At 44.5% G+C, this 17,259-nt stretch overlaps 1 protein-coding gene across 1 annotated transcript in view; it reads right to left on the bottom strand.

The window, feature by feature from the left end:
• Positions 1–8,252, bottom strand: part of SLC2A13 (solute carrier family 2 member 13) — a 323,937-nt gene extending 315,685 nt beyond the window's left edge. The window contains exon 1 of the mRNA XM_090042052.1: positions 7,587–8,252. Coding sequence (XP_089898178.1) covers positions 7,587–8,154 — 568 coding nt within the window. The 5' untranslated portion in view covers positions 8,155–8,252. The remainder of the gene's footprint in view (positions 1–7,586) is intronic.
• Between the last annotated feature and the right edge of the window lie 9,007 nt (positions 8,253–17,259).

Here is a 17,259-nt window from a genome sequence, read left to right as displayed (position 1 = left end):
AAACAGTGATCTAGGGCAGTTGAAAATATTTTCAAGACCAGGGAGCACAAGCTGGTCAATATTAAATACTAGCAGACTCTGGCCACATACACCAGTATAATTTTTGTTATGTGCACCTCACTGTCAACTGATTGTTATGGCATGGCTGTCAAAAGAAGTGCATGGTTGTAGGCTCTGAGACTGAGCCTTCCCCTAACCACATGTTTCCAATTACTTTCACCCCAGCAGATTGATAAGCCTCTTTAAACTGAGAAGATAGGCTCATAAACCAGGCCAAGGATGCTAACAGGAACACAGCATATTCAAACAAGGTTGAAAGAAAGTCTATAGCAAATGTTTTGGACATTTAGCAAGCATTTCAAGTGCAAATATCATGCAGGAAGCAAAGATGGACACAAACAGGAGGGAGCAAAACAGGCCAATGTGCTAACAGAGCAAAAGGCACAAGACCTATTGCAGCTATTCCTATGAGGGTAGGGGGAAATCACATCCACTCATCAAGATACAAGGCCTTATTGAAAAAATAGTGAATAGTCAAACATTTCCTTTCTGTGCACCATGAGTAATGGGGGGAAAAGTAATCAAAAACTGCACTATACAATGCACAGGGATTAAACTTAATGTGGCAAAAGCAACCTTAATTTTGGGACTGCCTGACTTCCAGGACCTGACCCAGTATTTTTGCCAACGTTGTTTTAATAAAAGTTGGTGTATTTCCTAGTTTGTTCTCATAAAAGTCTCCTACACTAAGAAGATGTATAACATGATATAATATTCCACTGGCACTCACATGGGTCATCAGCAAAAAAGTTGGAAACTTCTGCTACTTCTAGGAGTATCAAGTTATTATCTCTTACGTGAGCCAAACTTAGAGGTGGATGAGAAGATTGGCCAGTGGGTTTCATATACATTTGCTTGTTTTGTCATTTTTCTGTTGTTAGCAATCTTGGGAGGGAAAAAGAAGGGGTTTTAAAAATATATGAATAAATAAATAAATACATACATACATAAAATTAAGAGGATCCATCCTAGTCTTATCCTCAAAATGAGCCAAGCAGCCAGTTTTTGCTCAAGTTTTCCAAAGAATTTCAGTGCGAGACAAATTACCAGTATGCAAAACTTCCAAGTCAAATGGTTAAAGTCTATTCAAATCATAAGCACATAAAAACTAATGTGAAGTATCTGACAACGATCATAGGTAGCCTTACAAGCCCTACCTATGTACAAATTCATAGAACTGAGAAGACATGGCCTTTATATAAGCCTGACTACTCTGGATGTGGATGTCTTTTAAAAAAGAAACAAAACACACCTATCACTTCCAATTCAAACTATGGTTCAAACTGCAAGTTCTATTGTTTGTCCCCCATTCACCTTGTGATTTAATACAGTATAAAAATCAGAATTGGTTTGTCCTTGGAGGGATGTTCCCAGTTTCAAATTCACTTCCTGAGGTTTTTTTTCCATGCCAATTTGGGAAGATCAAGTTCTCTGGGACTAAAAGGACATTCCGTCTTGTTGGAATGTCCTCCCTGGACATTCCAGTGCTGACCCAAGGATAGCTGTTCTTAGATGACAAAACCAACTTGAATTGGAAAAAAAAAAAAAATCACAGAAAAAGAAGTCACCCACAAACTGGACTGCATTAAGTCTAAACAGGGACCATCTTATTATTAGGGGCCACTGGAATTCACACCACAAGTGCACTGCGCAGCGGCTCCTTTAAAGTCTTGCAGTTTCCCCCATGCACCCTCCTTTCCCCTGCCACTGATTGGTGAAGGGGCCCTGCTTCTCACCTCTGATTGGCGGGGAGACAAAAACCAGAGTGTTAAATATGCTGCAGTTTGCCTCCCACTGCCAATTAGTGGCATGGTCCCAGCCGCCGGCCACTGCTGATCGTTGGGGGGTGGGGGGGACCGCAACCACAGAATATTTAAAACTGTGGTTGTCACCTCCTGGCCATCAGAAGCAGACAGCAAGGTCACTGGGGCCCTTTTGCCAGTCAGTGGTGGGAGCATGCACAGGGGAAGCTACAATATTAAAGGAGTTGCTGTGCAGCATACTTCTGGCACAAATTCCAGTGGTCCTTACCCATTACCTGCATCAGCTTTTGTGACCTTTTGTCCCTATAAGTTTATTGCTTCTTTGCCTCTGCCAACACTAGCTTCCCACCCTTCTCTCCCCTTCCTCCCCATCTTTTGTATTAAAAATCAATCACTCCATTTATACACTGCTCTGTCAATGCCCTTTCACAATATCTGTGAAAGTAAGTTCAAGTGCACAAAAGCTCATGCTATAATTCTCTGATTTAGTTAGTCTATAAGGTGCACAGCTACCCTGCTTTCTGCCTGACTTCAGACTAACGTAGATAAACCACCTGACTCTGCTAAAAAGAACTTAAGCCATACCAGCATGAAAAAGATAGTTGTTATATTATACTGAGGCAGGGAACACAAAACTCTCACTGCTGCAGCTATGACTGAGTGAAGTCAAGAGTATCACTGGATTTATTTTAGGAAGACAACCACAGTATTATATATAAGCACAGCAACTCATTTTACTAGATGCCTACTGATGCATGCTTCTGAAACCCAGGTACAAGCTTGTGCATGTAACATACAGGAGTAGAAGCAAAAAGGCTTCATGGAAAGTAGTAACTTAAGGCTACATGGGCTGTCATACAAGCACACTCTTGCCATGTGATTCAATTCGAATTTTACACTTCCAGTTTCAGCAGTTATTGTAACCTAATGTAAATAAAGTAATTTCAGTAAGCATGTCTGTCCTCTTATGCAAGAGCACATGACAAGAGTTCTTGTTCCTTTTTTGCCCTTTGTGGACAGGCTCCAGTTTGGCTGAAAGACAGAAAGAGATGTAAAACAGAATTTTTGATCTAGTTTCCCCAAATTTCTGCTGCCTTCCTGAGATTCTACAAGCTCCCTCTGGTGGAGGATTTAACACTCGATCTAAACCAATAAGAGGTCAATTTGTCCAACAAGCCCGAGTAAGAAAATTAGTTTTGTACAGAAATCTGTACAGAAGTCACATGATTAATATTTTAATAGCTGCTTTCTTTGCAGGTTGTTAACAGTTAATTAATTTTCCAAACAAAAGCAATTAAGTATTACTGGGCATTTAAAAAAAACACCACTACATTTCAAAAAGTCAACAATGCAGTCAGTATTTATATAGTGTCCCTCCATCCCCGGTTATCAGCATCTTTTCCACCCCTTTAATTTTCTGGAGTCCTTGTAAAGCAGATCTCCATTTTACAAAGAACAGGAAGCATGGAGAATGTCACTTAGTCACATCATAGGTGTGCAGCTCTGCCACAAATACAACTCCCTATTTCCAGACCTATATTTTAAGTCCTATGCCATATTTCATTTGATAATAGGGCATAAATCTATGATGACAACAGCATGACTCATTTACGGGAGCTCAGAGTCAGACCTGCATGTACACACCTTAAAGAAAAGGGGGGAAAAAATCATTCCTTTTAAGCGAATTAAGTCAATAAGAGTTTGCCACATTTACAGGTTGGGACCCAAGGTAGAAAACAAGGTTACACTTTTCCAATGCAAAGGCAAGTAATGCAAGTTAGCTTTATTTTGAACATCTATCATCTTCAGCTAAGTGTAAGCACCTATCGCCATCAGAACAGAAGCAAGCATTTATAGTCACGATGCATTTTTGTTATAGAACTTGATATAACATACAGGGTCATTCAACATTTTATGGACTCTAGTTATTCAATACTGTAAGACAATATGGAAGTGTGTAGGTAATCAAACATGGACTGATCAGCATTAGAAAGCTTCAACCCCAAGCCACTGCTTCTGGGTATCAGTACTACAATCTGTGCCACAAAAAGCTTTCAGCTATGAAAACAGTGTATACCCTGACAGAAGGTTATCACTATAGCAAGACATACCAAAATATTGACTAGAAGTATTGTGCAAAACAAATATGAAGGAGATAATTTTATTTCTAATCTCTTCATTATGACTCAATATTTTTTCTTAACAATATGAATGGCTTTGCAGCAAGTATGTTTGTAAAAAGAGCCAAGGAAAACTCTAAAACAACAGGTTTTGAAAAGAGCACTGTTGCCATATAGAAAAGCCCAGCTTGATTCTCAGATTCACCACCTGGAATAAGAGGAACAACAACTTAAACGGAGAGAAGAAAGTAGTTTGCACCAACACCCCAGGCAAAAAAAAAGATGCACAAAAGGACTGCAAAGATCCTGCCCAATCTTGCTGGCTAAAAACAGACCATAATTGAATTTCGAGTGCATAAGGGTGAAGAGTGAAGATAAACTACTCAGGATACTTAGGAACTGTATGGCATGTAGAGGATCCCCCCCCACTAATAAGAGGCACGGAACTGATCACCAAGTCCTTCCAGCAAACACAGATAAGCCGAATAGAACTGTATATGCAGTAGGGGCATGCAAATTGGGCCCTATTCAATTCAGATTTGGCCCAAATCAGGGACAGTGAATCAATTCGTTGATTCGGAGCACTGTCCCCAATTAGATTCGGCCAAATCCGAAAATGAAGATTCAATGCTGATTCAGAGAATCAGCAATCTGGACACAGACACAGCTTTAAATGTTTTTTCTACATACCTTGAGGTACCAGCACAGCCTGTGTACACTGGCATGCTGGGGCACATGGAGTGTCCCACAGGAGTGTGGGGGGCCCCTCCACATGCTTAGTAGCAAACCCAGAAGTGGAGTGGAAGTTCTTCCAGTCCACTTCCGGGTCCACTAGGGAGCACACTGGGGGCCCCCCCACACCTGCCTGGCTCAGTGATCGGCCATGGGGGACACCGAGTGCCCCCCCAGACCCGGGAGGCAGTCACCAAGCTGGGGAGGTTCAGAGGGGACCCCCAGCATACTCCCTGAAGGACCTGGAAGCAGACCAGAAGTGCTTCTGGTCCGCTTCCAGGTCTCCTGTCATGCACGCATGTGAGCCCCCTGCGCTTCTGTGGGATGCTCCATGAGCCCCAGCACTGCAGCATTTCGCAAGCCCCTGCTACCTAGAGGTAAGTAGAAAAAAAATTTAAAGCTGTGTCTGTATCTCCAAATCGATTCAGAGATTAAAGGGTCCTCCGATTCAATTTGGATTCAGAGATTCAGCCACAAAATCAACCTGAATCAAATTCACACAGCCCTAACATGCAGCCTATAGAAATATATGCACATCAAGAGAGCTACCCAATCAAACTGATGGAGAGAGCAATTCACATACAGCTCCACCAAATGCCTCCAACAAAACCTGAAGCCTGACTCTCAGGCTTCCAACGTAAGTGTGGTCTAACTGGACTGAAGAGCTACTAGATTGTTAATTTATTTTCACAAGCATTCCTTCCAAGTGAGACAGAGCAGAGAAGGGCTTTTTTGCAATTAGATGCCTTCACATTTTAAGAGTCTACTTAAATAAATAAAAATCCTGGGTAAAGAGAATATACACCCCACACACACACTTTCTCTCTACTTTCCAGCTACTCCCACCAGTTCTAAGTTTGCCTAGGGGAATAGTCAGTGGAGGAAGACATAAAAAAGCTGTAGCCAGTTAAGGGAAGAGCTAAGTCCATCCCCCCAGTGCCTTACAGCAGTCAGATGACACTGAAGAAACAAGAGTGATCAGCATACTCCTTGCTTTTAGGCAGTTTGGAAAGATTTAATTCTGCATGAATGGAAGCCTAAATGAAAGCAATCCCCAAGACAGAACTCTCCCATTTCTCAGCTGCACTTTTCAAATTGAGCTCCCTCCTACATGAGTATCTTTCATCTCTTCGATCTGCCTTTTGCTGGTAGGTGTCTTAGTGTTTCAAGCCTTGAGTTTTAAGCAGCAATGACAGCTGATTTTTAACATTTACCTGAAAGTTGCTCTCTAAAAAGGGATGTGGCTGGTCCAGGCTTCTATTTCTTTGTGTTCTGGGCAGCCATATCTTCCTATTTCAGAAAGCAAGTTCAGCAGCTTTGCATGGATGCACAGTCCTACACTCTGGCTAGTCGTTACTTACTGGGAAGCAGAGTTTCCCAGTAAGTCATCTCCACTCACTCCCACTCCCAAGATCTCATCCTGAGCCCAATATCAAAGATTTATGAAGAGGCAATATTAGTCTGATCCTATCTTTTATTGAGTGAACTGTGGAGGCCATTTCCTGGGCAAGCAACAGCCCCAGCTGGGCTTCAAGAAAGCTTCCCCAAACAAGAGAGGGCACCCACTATCACCGCAGCTGGAACACTGCAGCCCTGATCCTGGCTGGAACAGCAGAGGCACTGTGCCTGTGCGAAGTGGTGGCACCCAAATGTTTCTCCCAGAGCCTCAAGCAAGATCTGGCATTTAAAGAAATGCAGGGGGGGCTCACAGGAACACCATGGGCAATTCTCAGCAAGAGGGGAGAAGGAGAGGGTGGAAGGGAAAACTCAGAACTAATCTAAAGGGGATTCTGGGAAGGCGGTTGGGAGCAGGAGCTCAGAGCAAAGCCGTGGGCAACCCTGGGGCAAGAGCGGGGCCCCAGAGCTAATCCAGGGGTGATGCTTGGAAGTGGGGAGGGAGCAAGAGACTCTCAGCTAATCCATAGGGTCCTGGGAACTGGCGGGGGGGGTGGAGGGGGAGGGGAAAAGAGGAGAATTCACAGCAAAGAGGTGATCCTAGGAGGAGGTTTGGGAGATGAGGGCTTGCAGCAAATCCACAGAGGATCCCAGGACAGGGACTGGGAGACTCGCAGTAAATCCTAGGGTCATCCCAGATTGGGAGGGAAGCAAGGGGCTCACATCTATAGTCAGAGGTGTCTTGGAAAAGGAAGAGAGGGAACAGGGGACTCGCAGCTAATCCACAGGGGATCCCAGAAAGGGGACTAGGAGACGAGGACTCACAGCAGATACACAGGCGATCCCAAGACAGGGACTAGGAGGCTCACAGCAAATCCAGGGGTGATCCCAGATAGGGGGGAGGGAGCAGGGGGCTCACAGCTAATGCAGGAGCAATGGTGGGAGGAGGAGGGGGTTCACCGCTACAGCCACAAGTGCCCCAGGAAAGGAGGAGCAGGAGCAGGGGACTCACAGCTAATCCACAGGGGATCCAGGGACAGGGAGTGGGAGGCTCACAGCAAACCCAGGGGTGATCCCTGCAACAGGAGAGGGAGCAGGGGGGCTTACAGCTAATGCAGGGGCAGTCGAGAAAAGGGAGGAGGTGGCTCATCACTACATACAGGATGCCCCGGGAGAGAAGAGGGAGCAAAGGGCTCACAGCTAAGCCACAGGGGATCCCAGGACAAGGATTGAGAGGCTTACAGCACACCCAGGAGTGACCCCAGCAAGGGGGGAGGGGGAAGGGAGTGAGGGGCTCACCCTACAGCCACAAGTGCCCAGAAAAGGAGGAGTGGGGGGCTCACAGCTACTCCACAGGGGATCCCAGGAGGCTCACAAGAAACCCAGGGGCGACCCGAGCGGGGGGAGGGGGAGCAAGGGGCTGACCCTACAGCCACAGGTGCCGGGGGCAGGAGGAGGAGGAGAAGGGGGCTCACAGGCGATGCCGAGCCCCCGGCGGGCGGGCGAGCGCACTCACCGATGCCGAGCCCCACGACGACGCGGCCGCCCAGCAGCGCCTCCTTGCCCCCGGCCGCGGCCAGCAGGGCGGCGCCGGCGGCGAAGAGGCCGGAGGCGAGCAGGATGCAGGGCCGGCGGCCGCAGCGCCCGTTGAGCGCGCCGCCCGCCAGCGCCGCCAGCGCCGCCGCGCCCACCGTGCCCGACACCAGCAGCTCCTGCCACAGCGCGTCCAGGTTGAGCTCGCGCTTGAGCAGCAGCAGCGCCCCGGACACGACGCCCGTGTCGTAGCCGAAGAGGAAGCCGCCGAGCGCCGAGAAGACCGACACCACGTACACGAAGCCCGGCGTGTCGTCCCGCTGGAACTGCCGCCGCGCCGCCCGCTCCAGCTCCGCGCCCGACGCCTGGCTGCTCAGGCTGGAGCACGACTCGGCCGCCGCCAGCAGGCTGCGCTCGCCCGGCCCGGCCCCGGCCCCGGCCCCCGCCCCGCCGGAGCCGTCCGCCTGCTGCTGCCGCCGCCGCTTCTCGCCCATGAGGCTGCTCAAGCTGCGCAGCGTGTACTCCGCATGACCGCTGCCGCGCCGGGACATGGGGCCGCTCACCCGCCCCGCGCTCAGCTCAGCTTAGCCCGGCCGCATCGTCCTGCTCGCGACCGCCGCTGCCGGAGCCCGGGCGGAGTTTGAGCCGGAGGCGGGCCGGAGGGCTGTGTCCCCGCCCCGCGGTTCAGGGCGCATGCGCCCCGCCGGTGTGAAGCCGCTGCCCGGCGCCGGGCAGGACGCCGAGGGTTAGAGCTGCTCCAGCGCCTGGTGCCCGCCGGCTCCGCCCCACTCAAATAAATGCCCTAGCGGAAAGGCTGCCTTCGCCCGCCTGAAGATCCGCGCAGAAGGGGATGTTGCCGCTGTTGGGTTGGGTTGGGTTGGGTTGCTAGGAGAGCTGTGCCTTCCGGCGGTTAGAAGTGTGTTTGAAATGTCTCTAGCGAGCCTCCTGCCGGCTCATCCAGGCGGGGAAAAGAAGCCTGTTGTCTGACAGATTGGGTACATCTACAAGTGCGTTAATGTGCTTTAAATCTAGTACCTGTAGGTGCCTATACACAGTGGGGATGCTGCTCCCATGGACTGTAATTGCTCATTAATTACAGGCAGTCCTCAACGTTTTGCACTTACGAAGTTTATAAATTGACGCCCTGTTTCAACTTTCTGACTACAACGTTTGATCCCATGTTGCGCCAGTGAACTTGTTTGCTGTGTTGCCCATCTTCCCCGAGAACATCTGTCCAAACTTGCTTGGACACTTTCTTTAAGAAAGCAGACAAGACTACAGAAGAACCTGCAGCCAAGACTCCTGAGAAGACTCCAGCCAAGAGCCCTTCAAAAAGTCCAGCAAAGTCACCTCAGAGAAGTCCTTCTAAATCAAAATGGTTACTATTTACAATATAAATACATTAATGTAGCCATATTAGTCGTCTATAATTGATTGAGTAAAAAATTCTGGTTATTTTTGGTAAAAATAGGGAATCAGGTCTTGTTTCAGGAACTGATCCCCTATTTAGAACATTGTTTCCTATGGGAAAATTGGTTCTGAGTTACAATGTTTTGACTTAAGATCCTGTTTTCAGGAACCACTTGTGTCATAAGTCCCAGGACTCCCTGTAATCAAGTCTGCTGGAGCCTAGTAATTACCAGACTCCAGCACCTACTGTATCAGTGTCCTCATGCTGAAACGTGATGGTGGGGGTGCTTTAAGTACAGTTCACTTGATAAACTTGAATTAAAGAGCCATCACTGCTATTTTTCAACATGGGGACACATACATGAGATGCTCTGGGCATTTTAATTAGAGTGGCTCTCAAGCTGCTTTAATTAAAGCATACCCCCCTACCATGAGTGACTGGTGCCTCCTAAATCTGGGGGGGCACCCACAGAAGCCACTGACGGAGGCAGTCCTGTCAGGGGGGACACCAGCCCTGCTGACAGCATCAGTGTCAGCCATTAGGGGGGCACGTGCACCCTGGTGCACCCCCCACCTGTCGCCTATGCCCCACCTCTTACTCCTGGGACACATTTATAAGCGCCTGCGGTTGTGAGGTACTAGGAAAATGTGCATTAGCCTGTCTTAATGTACATTAACTAAAGAGCACAGTTTTTAAGTGACACAATGCACATTAGCCTATTTTAATGGGCATTAACTAAAGAGCACATTTTTCTAGTGATGTTTAATGCTCATTAAAATAGGCTAATGCACTTTAAAGCACACACGTAGACATGCCCACTGTTGCCCCGTAAAGGGCAACAGCAAGCTACTTGTTGCAGCAAGCCCACCAGCAAGCTACTTTCTTAAGGACCTGACCTAGCATCTTGGGGAAATCAGTGAAAAATTTTATCACTGGCTTCTTTGTACTAGTGGCCTACCTAGATGGAGAAGTCCAACTGATTAGGTGTTAGCTGGGGTCCAGATATCAATGGACAGATACAATTGTGGACAGTGACTGTTGAATTAAAAGGTAAGGAGTAATCATTTCTTTCATTTATCCAATTAATGAAAGTAGTTGTAGTCCCCAAGTGTTTGCAAGTGTCCACATAATTTTGCTTGGCAGGTATGATATTAGCAAGGGAAAAGCAAGGGCCACATATGAACGGGGTCTACAGATTTAACAGATGTTAACATCGAATGGTTGCAAACCAGAGTTTGGATCATATAGGCTGATCTGTACAGACAACCCCTTTTTCCTCTGCAAAATCATTTGAGCCTCCATGGAGGCCTAGAACAAGGAGGCAGCTACATAGCTCAGATTGCAAAATCAGGGTCTGAAGTTCTGTTCTGCTCTGAACAGTCCTCCACAGAGCCAGGAGCTCTCCAGCAATAGCATAGCTTGGAATGCAAAACCGTCACAGTCTTGAATGTTTCAGAGGTAGCTCAGTCTGTTGCCCTGTTTGTTTATTCTGGTCTCATATATAGACTCCAAATCATAAATGCAGGAGGCTGCTTTGAGCATAAAGTATTCAACCCAAACTCTTGCTATAATCTATACTGTTACAGTTCGTCTGATGACAACAGTTGGTCCTTACCACGGCCATCCCCCACCTCTCTTTCTAGCACCTAACCCAGAAGATGTAGTCATTTTTTAAGTTAGTTAATGCAGTCCAGTTATATGCTTGAGAGCCAATGAAATATCTTTCACCTTAGCTGGCCAAAAGCTTTTTAACACTTTCCCCACGGAGATAAAAAAGTCATCTCTTTTCAAATCACGATGCAACACTCGCCCTTTTAAACTACCAGTATTCCCTGGAGAGCAAAAGCAGGCAAAAACTCAGGCACAGAAATAAAATAGAAGCCAGTCACTAAACCAATGAGAAGGATGGAGAACTGACCTGTCTTCAGCGTAATTCGCCTTGTCTTGTATAATCTTTGTTCAATGCCTTTACTCTGATAAAAGCCTTATGAGTATCTACATACAGAGAGAAAATATAAAAGTTCATATTATTTATAATATGACATATAGAGAGAGCATTTTAGTATGACATAATGTTTGACATCCAATTCCAAAAAAACAGATTGAAAGAGAAACATCCTGGTTGAGTCACCTAGCTGATTTAAATCAAGACATAACATATCTATCAATTTTTATAGGTATTGTGTTTCTGTTCAGCTTTGAAAGAACTAAAATTATGATCTGTCTGCTTTTTCTTGGGCTTTCTCTGTTTGCACCTGATCAGGAAATGGGACTTGAATGCCAGTCCCAAATGGATGCCATGTATTTTAAAATACAGGCAATAACATGATTTGGACCATGTGTGGTTCGCCTTATGCTCACCTTTGTTCAACTGCATGCACATCAGTGGTTTAGATTCTCCTTTCATCCCTTCAAGAATGGGGTCACTCACCTGTATTTACTATTTAGGTTCTTAAACCTTTACTGTCTCTCTCTCTACCCCAAAAAGAGTTTATGAAAATTGGGAAGGATCCGTACACAGTGTTCCTTAATGATAAATGCACCTAGACAGAAAATGCTGTAGAACCCTAAACATATACTGCAAGTGAAACAAGTTTCTCCTTTGCTCCTGAGCTACTGGGATTTTATATTGCCTGACATGTGCAAAACTGCTTACAGCTTTAGTTTCCTAAAGGTACATTCTTGTTAGTCAGTGCAGAGATGCCCTAAACTTAGGCTCTCTGCTCTGCTCCAGGTACCAGAGTTACTTTGCTAGAAGCGCAGTTACTCCCTAAGTTTAGAAATACCATGTATGTCAGGGGAAAGGGGATCAAGGTAATACTCACTTCACTGAACAAGAATGGTAAGATTAACAAACAATATTTTATTGTTTTATACTTATACCTGTAGCATAACAATGAAGTATAAAAAGCATTTCTTGGTTACCGACAGTAACAACAACTAGAGTTCTTATGAGCTTCCTCATGTTATATATAGTAGAGGGTTTTTCTGAGCTTTTGGTGAGCATAGAATTACACAAAATTTACTCACCAAAGGATAACTATAATCATTGGCAACTGGTGCCTCCCAAGTCTGGGCGGCACCAGATCACTGATGGGGGGGCGGTTCCCCAGCAGCCGATATCTGAGCCAGTGGTGAAACAGGAAGTGCACTTCTGGCTGGCACTTCCAGGAGGTGCATGGCCAATCTCAGGGGCTACACGTTGTACCCCCTACACGTCATCAACAACTGTAATAGATATTTATCAATCAGGACTTTGTACGAAAAGAAAGGCACAACTCAAATCTGGTCTCTATATTCCAAGACAAAAACATTTAAACTGCATTTAAAGTTGTTAATATGGATCAATAGTGGAGGTGGTAGGAAGGATTTTTAAAGGTCACTGTTTTTTCAGGAAAACACTGGCTAGAAAGTAAAGTCAAGAGCTAAGACTAAGAAATCGATTGGAATTAATGGGAAGTTAAGCAAGCCCAAACTTCTGTTCTCTTCCTGCAACTGTTTTCCAGTCTCCATGAAAAGAAGATACTTGCCCATAAAAAGTACCACAATTATTTGACATCTAAACCCCGTATAACATTGTCTGTCTAGTCATGAAGACTGGTAGCCAGCAGTATCTTAGGGACCACCATTTTGTTAGCTTGAATAACTACGGCCCCATTCCTTCTTAACGCCCCACCCCCTCCCGCCCCCTGCAAATTCTCTATAGCTTCAGTCGTACATAACTGCCCTGTATACCTCCAGCCTCCAGTGGCCCAGCCCTGCTCAAAAAGACAATAAAGTGAACACATGGCAAAGCTTCTGTCATTGAAATGGGACTCATGAAACGGATCCTACTTCTAGCTTCTCCCACTGGGCTGTCAGAGGACCTGAGGCAAGTCCTTTCCATCCATATCTCATTCCTCCCACCCAGACCCTCCACCCACCAGTAAAAAAGGGAATAGTAATACCAAGGATGTCAGTAAAGTGCTTCAACATACAAAAGATTATAACATTATCAATAACAAGTAATCAAGTTAATAAGAGCTTGTCAACTGTGTGCATAAGCAGTTAATAAATGAAAAATCTTAATCACATTTAAACAAGGAATAAGGGGGTGGGGGCAGTAGCCATAATGGAATTGGGTAAGTCTTTAAGTGGTCTGAAAGATATCAATTACAGGAAGAAGTTGACAAACCAAGGAGGTGCTATGTTCCCAGTGTAAAAGGCAGATCTGCTATATTTCATTGTGTGTATTGCCAACCACTTCCCATTACAAGTGGTCTTCAGTTGCTTATAACTTTACCAAACTGGGCTAAAATCTGGATAATTTTAAGATACCTAGTAGCCATGGGCAGATCTAAGATTTTGAAAATGAGGGTGCAGATGGTGTGGTGCATCATCACATAACGCCTATTTTTCTAAAGGAAAAAGAAACTAGAAGCTTTACTAATAACCTAAGGCCTAGGACTGTATTAACCAGTTTAAAATTTGAGTGAAACCAAATCTAAAGTTATTGGAATGTGCATTCATTTGCTATACCATATATTATGTAGTGGTAGATTTAAAAAAATCACACAATGCACTAGGCAAAAAATAATCGAAAGGTGTTGTTTTCATTAGGCCTGCTGTTGTTAGAATTAAATGGTCATCTCTTTTTCAGATTCATAAAACAAAACCTAGCCTTCTTGAACATCTTGACAGTGTATCAGTGCTTCCCTGAAAGTTATTTCCACACCTAAGTTAACGTTTTTAGCTAGAGTTAAAATCAGTCTTCAGAACTGTGAAATAGAAGTTACATTACCAGGACCAGCTACCAGACAGCTGAATTTCAGAAGAAGGGATAGTTTGATTAGTTTAAGGTTAGGATATCCTGGATATCCAGGGTTCAGAAAAACCCACAGAAAAAAAAACCAGAACAGTGTACACTCAGGCAGCATGTCCTTGCAGCACGGAGAACACTGGACTGTGCAGTATGATCACACTCATCTGCACGCGCCCATAGAGTTTAAATTTAGCCTTTAAGAATCTTCAAAGGTAACGACACAATGTAGTTTGCATTTATTCTGCTACTTCTGTGTTGTTAATGAGGCTGTTTAGTTTTATTTTTCATACAATAAAACCATGATTGGAACAGCCAATAAGTGTAGGAACAAATAATCCAGGTTTCAAATAGGCTCATTGAACTATTAATTGAGTACCTAGAGCCCCATTCAAGGTTTCATAGGTTAAATTTGGTCACCTAGCTTAGAGGCACTATATTAAAAACTGGGGTGAGCATATGTGAAAGATCAAAAGCAAAAGTCTCTTACTGTTTCAACATTTGAGGATTTTGTTTTAATCTTTCCAGGCTTGAATTGATACTTCCTGAGGTTACAGCTTTTATCAAGTTATTTTTATGTTCTACAATTTTTTTAAAACCCACATTATTATAACACTTGGCACTATAAAAATCTAAGACTCGAAACAACTCTGCCCACATGATACAGCTCTCCAAAGAAACACTGCTCTTGATATGCTGTATCCAAAAGCAAACATATGCCAAAACGACCTTTACGTCCTATCTGCCAAACAGAAGCTTCTCTAAACGCTGCAAATAGGCACAGCAGACCACCGGGTCATCTCTCAGCGACCTCAGTGTTCTTGGGGACAAATATTAACCATCCCTTCAAACCGCTGTCATCCAGTATATATAAAAACATACATAAAACAATTCACATACAATAAAATCAAGTTTAGTTAAAAAACCTAGATTATATTACTCATTAACTAATCTGATTTACACAGCTCAGCTCTTTAAAGAGGTAAAGAATATTGTTAGATCAAACCCATATTTCCACCTCTGCCTAGGAATCTCTTTCCCCCCTAAAAACTTTTTAGAAATAGAATACCAATTATTCACAGTTTGGTGAAATACAGCCAAATGGTGATTAAGATGGGTTCTTAGACAACCCTGTTGCTATAGCACCCTATACTTTTACAAAAATGTCTGGTGATCCAAAGCTGTTTAAATACAAGTCCTCACCTTACCAAGGTGAAAACTGATCAGCAAAATCAGTCATAGGAAGTAAAAAAGTCATCTGTTGTTCAGGGAGGAGGTTTAAAGCTAATGTTCATGACTCTTAACAATATATACCCAGTGAGGGGCACACGATGCAAAATTGTTTTTATCTAGAGTTGTAAATGGAAGTGAACACAGATTGGGATGGATTCAGCCACTGACTGACTTAATTGGTCATATCCTCTGGATCTAACAGATGGTGAATCAGTCAAAACTTGTTCAGTGCTTTTTTGGATGAGTACTCTGTGTTGAGTGATAAACAAGTCAGAGTCATTGGATCAGAATTAATCCCTGCTGCAAAGACATAAAATGGTACGCGTAATTTTTTAGGAGGGATTAATTTGGGAAATCAAAAGTAATAAAATCTGCCACTTACCTGAAATTAATCCTATTTGGAGTCTTTTATGGAATTCCCTCTTGAAGTTTAAAGACAGTTCCCAGCATGCCTAGCAGGCTGACAAATTTCAAGCATAAAATTAAACCCTGATGAAAACTGCAGTAACAGTGATTTGACCACTGTCAATGTGAATATACACTAATTTTATGGGAAGGCTTAATCGTAACATTAGGAAGTGCTGCAAATTCTCTGTTATTTGACAAGCATTTATAACCAAATAATGCACTTGATACTTTGTGGTAGAATGCTTCACTGATTGCAGTGGGGGCTTCTGCTTAAAAATTTGTATCTCAGGATGGGCCATGAGTAAGTCCAGAATACACTACCGATTCAGTGTACTTATTGCAAAGGGAAGGGAACTGAGCCTATATAATTGAATCCAGTGCCTCCAGACCAAACAGAAACAGCTCCTTCAGGAAAGAAAATTGTGTATTTATATATATTTAACCATTGTTATGTAAACAATGGTTTTGTGAACAACGGAATGAGTATTCCAAAAAGCCCAACTGAGGAGGCAGATTTAGATAACCGACTGAGAGGAGAAAAATGGAAATTAGCAAATAGATGGTTGGGGAGGGTCAGAATTAGAATTAGTAAAGAGGCAGAAATAAAGCAAATGAAATGGTGGTGGACAAGTCTGTTCCATTGAACAATTTAGGTACACTTGGGTGCAGATTCTTGTAATAAGGGTCTTCCTTCATCTAGACTGGCTCCTGTGGAGTATCCTGTTACAACTGATGACATATTTTCCCCTGCAGTCATCTGCTTACACCTTCATAACTCTGTGTAATGTTCCTAACTGTAAAATCACTTTTATTCTTTTTTGGAGGAGCATCTTTTCGATTAAGGTAAACTTCTTTTCAGCCCCACTTGATTAGGACCTTGTGCTGGTTTTGCCAGGGCTCCATTAGTTAGAGAAATCTTGCTGTTTCAGCTTTCCCCTGACTATACAGTTCAACATTACTAGCATGGTGGTTTTCTCCTTTTGCAGGTAAAGCAGTATCCCATCCAGACTGTCAGCTGACCTTTTCCAGCACTTATTGCTCTTCAGGGCTGTCTTCTCAACTGTCTGTAGTTGCCCCCTTCTTAAGCCTGAGCATCGATGATGTGCTGCTGCCAAAGCATAACTCTTTCCCCATTTTTGTCTTACCCTCAGGCTTGACAGCTTGTCCTCCTGTTTTATAATGTGGCCCATAATCTGTTCCCCTGGGAAGTGCCTATCCTCCACTTTGATGCCTGCCAGTTGTGTGAAGGCTTTCAACCAGACTCTCTTTGCTTGGCAACTATACAGGCTACAGCTATTAACACCTCAGCTGTTAGAGGTGGGTTAGAATGAGCCTGTACCCCTTAAACAAGGACATAGATTGGGTCCTGATGGCTTCTATTAGGGCTGCTCCATAACAAGCATATTACTGACCATTTGAGAGCACTTCGCTGTTTGTAGTCCAGCAGTATGAAAGGCAGGAGTACTAGAGCAGGCAAGGCTTGCCATTTTTCAGCAGCATATCAGCAAAGTCTGCTCAGAGCAGATCTAAAAAACAGAATAGGTGAAAAGTCAGTGGTTGGTCCATGTTGATTCAGTGGCCAAGTGCTGCTGCCACTAGTGTGTAAGCAGACTGCATGAGGAATGCAAGCCTCCCTTCCCACTCCCCACCCCCTGCCACTTGGGCAGCAAGCTCATCAGGCTTCCTATTGTGCTAGCTCACCCTGCCTCAGAGATCCCAGCTGCTGCCACAGCAGCAGTCAGAGCAATATGGGGAGTAGCAGCTGTGCAGAAGCTTGTGAGTTGGACATTAACCACCCCGAGGTCA

This window comes from Crocodylus siamensis, chromosome 4 (genome assembly GCF_052110815.1).
Source record: "Crocodylus siamensis isolate JL-2025a chromosome 4, ASM5211081v1, whole genome shotgun sequence".
In the NCBI taxonomy this organism is placed as follows: domain Eukaryota; kingdom Metazoa; phylum Chordata; order Crocodylia; family Crocodylidae; genus Crocodylus; species Crocodylus siamensis.
Note: the sequence above shows the minus strand (reverse complement) of the source record. Positions and strands in the feature narration are given on the sequence as shown.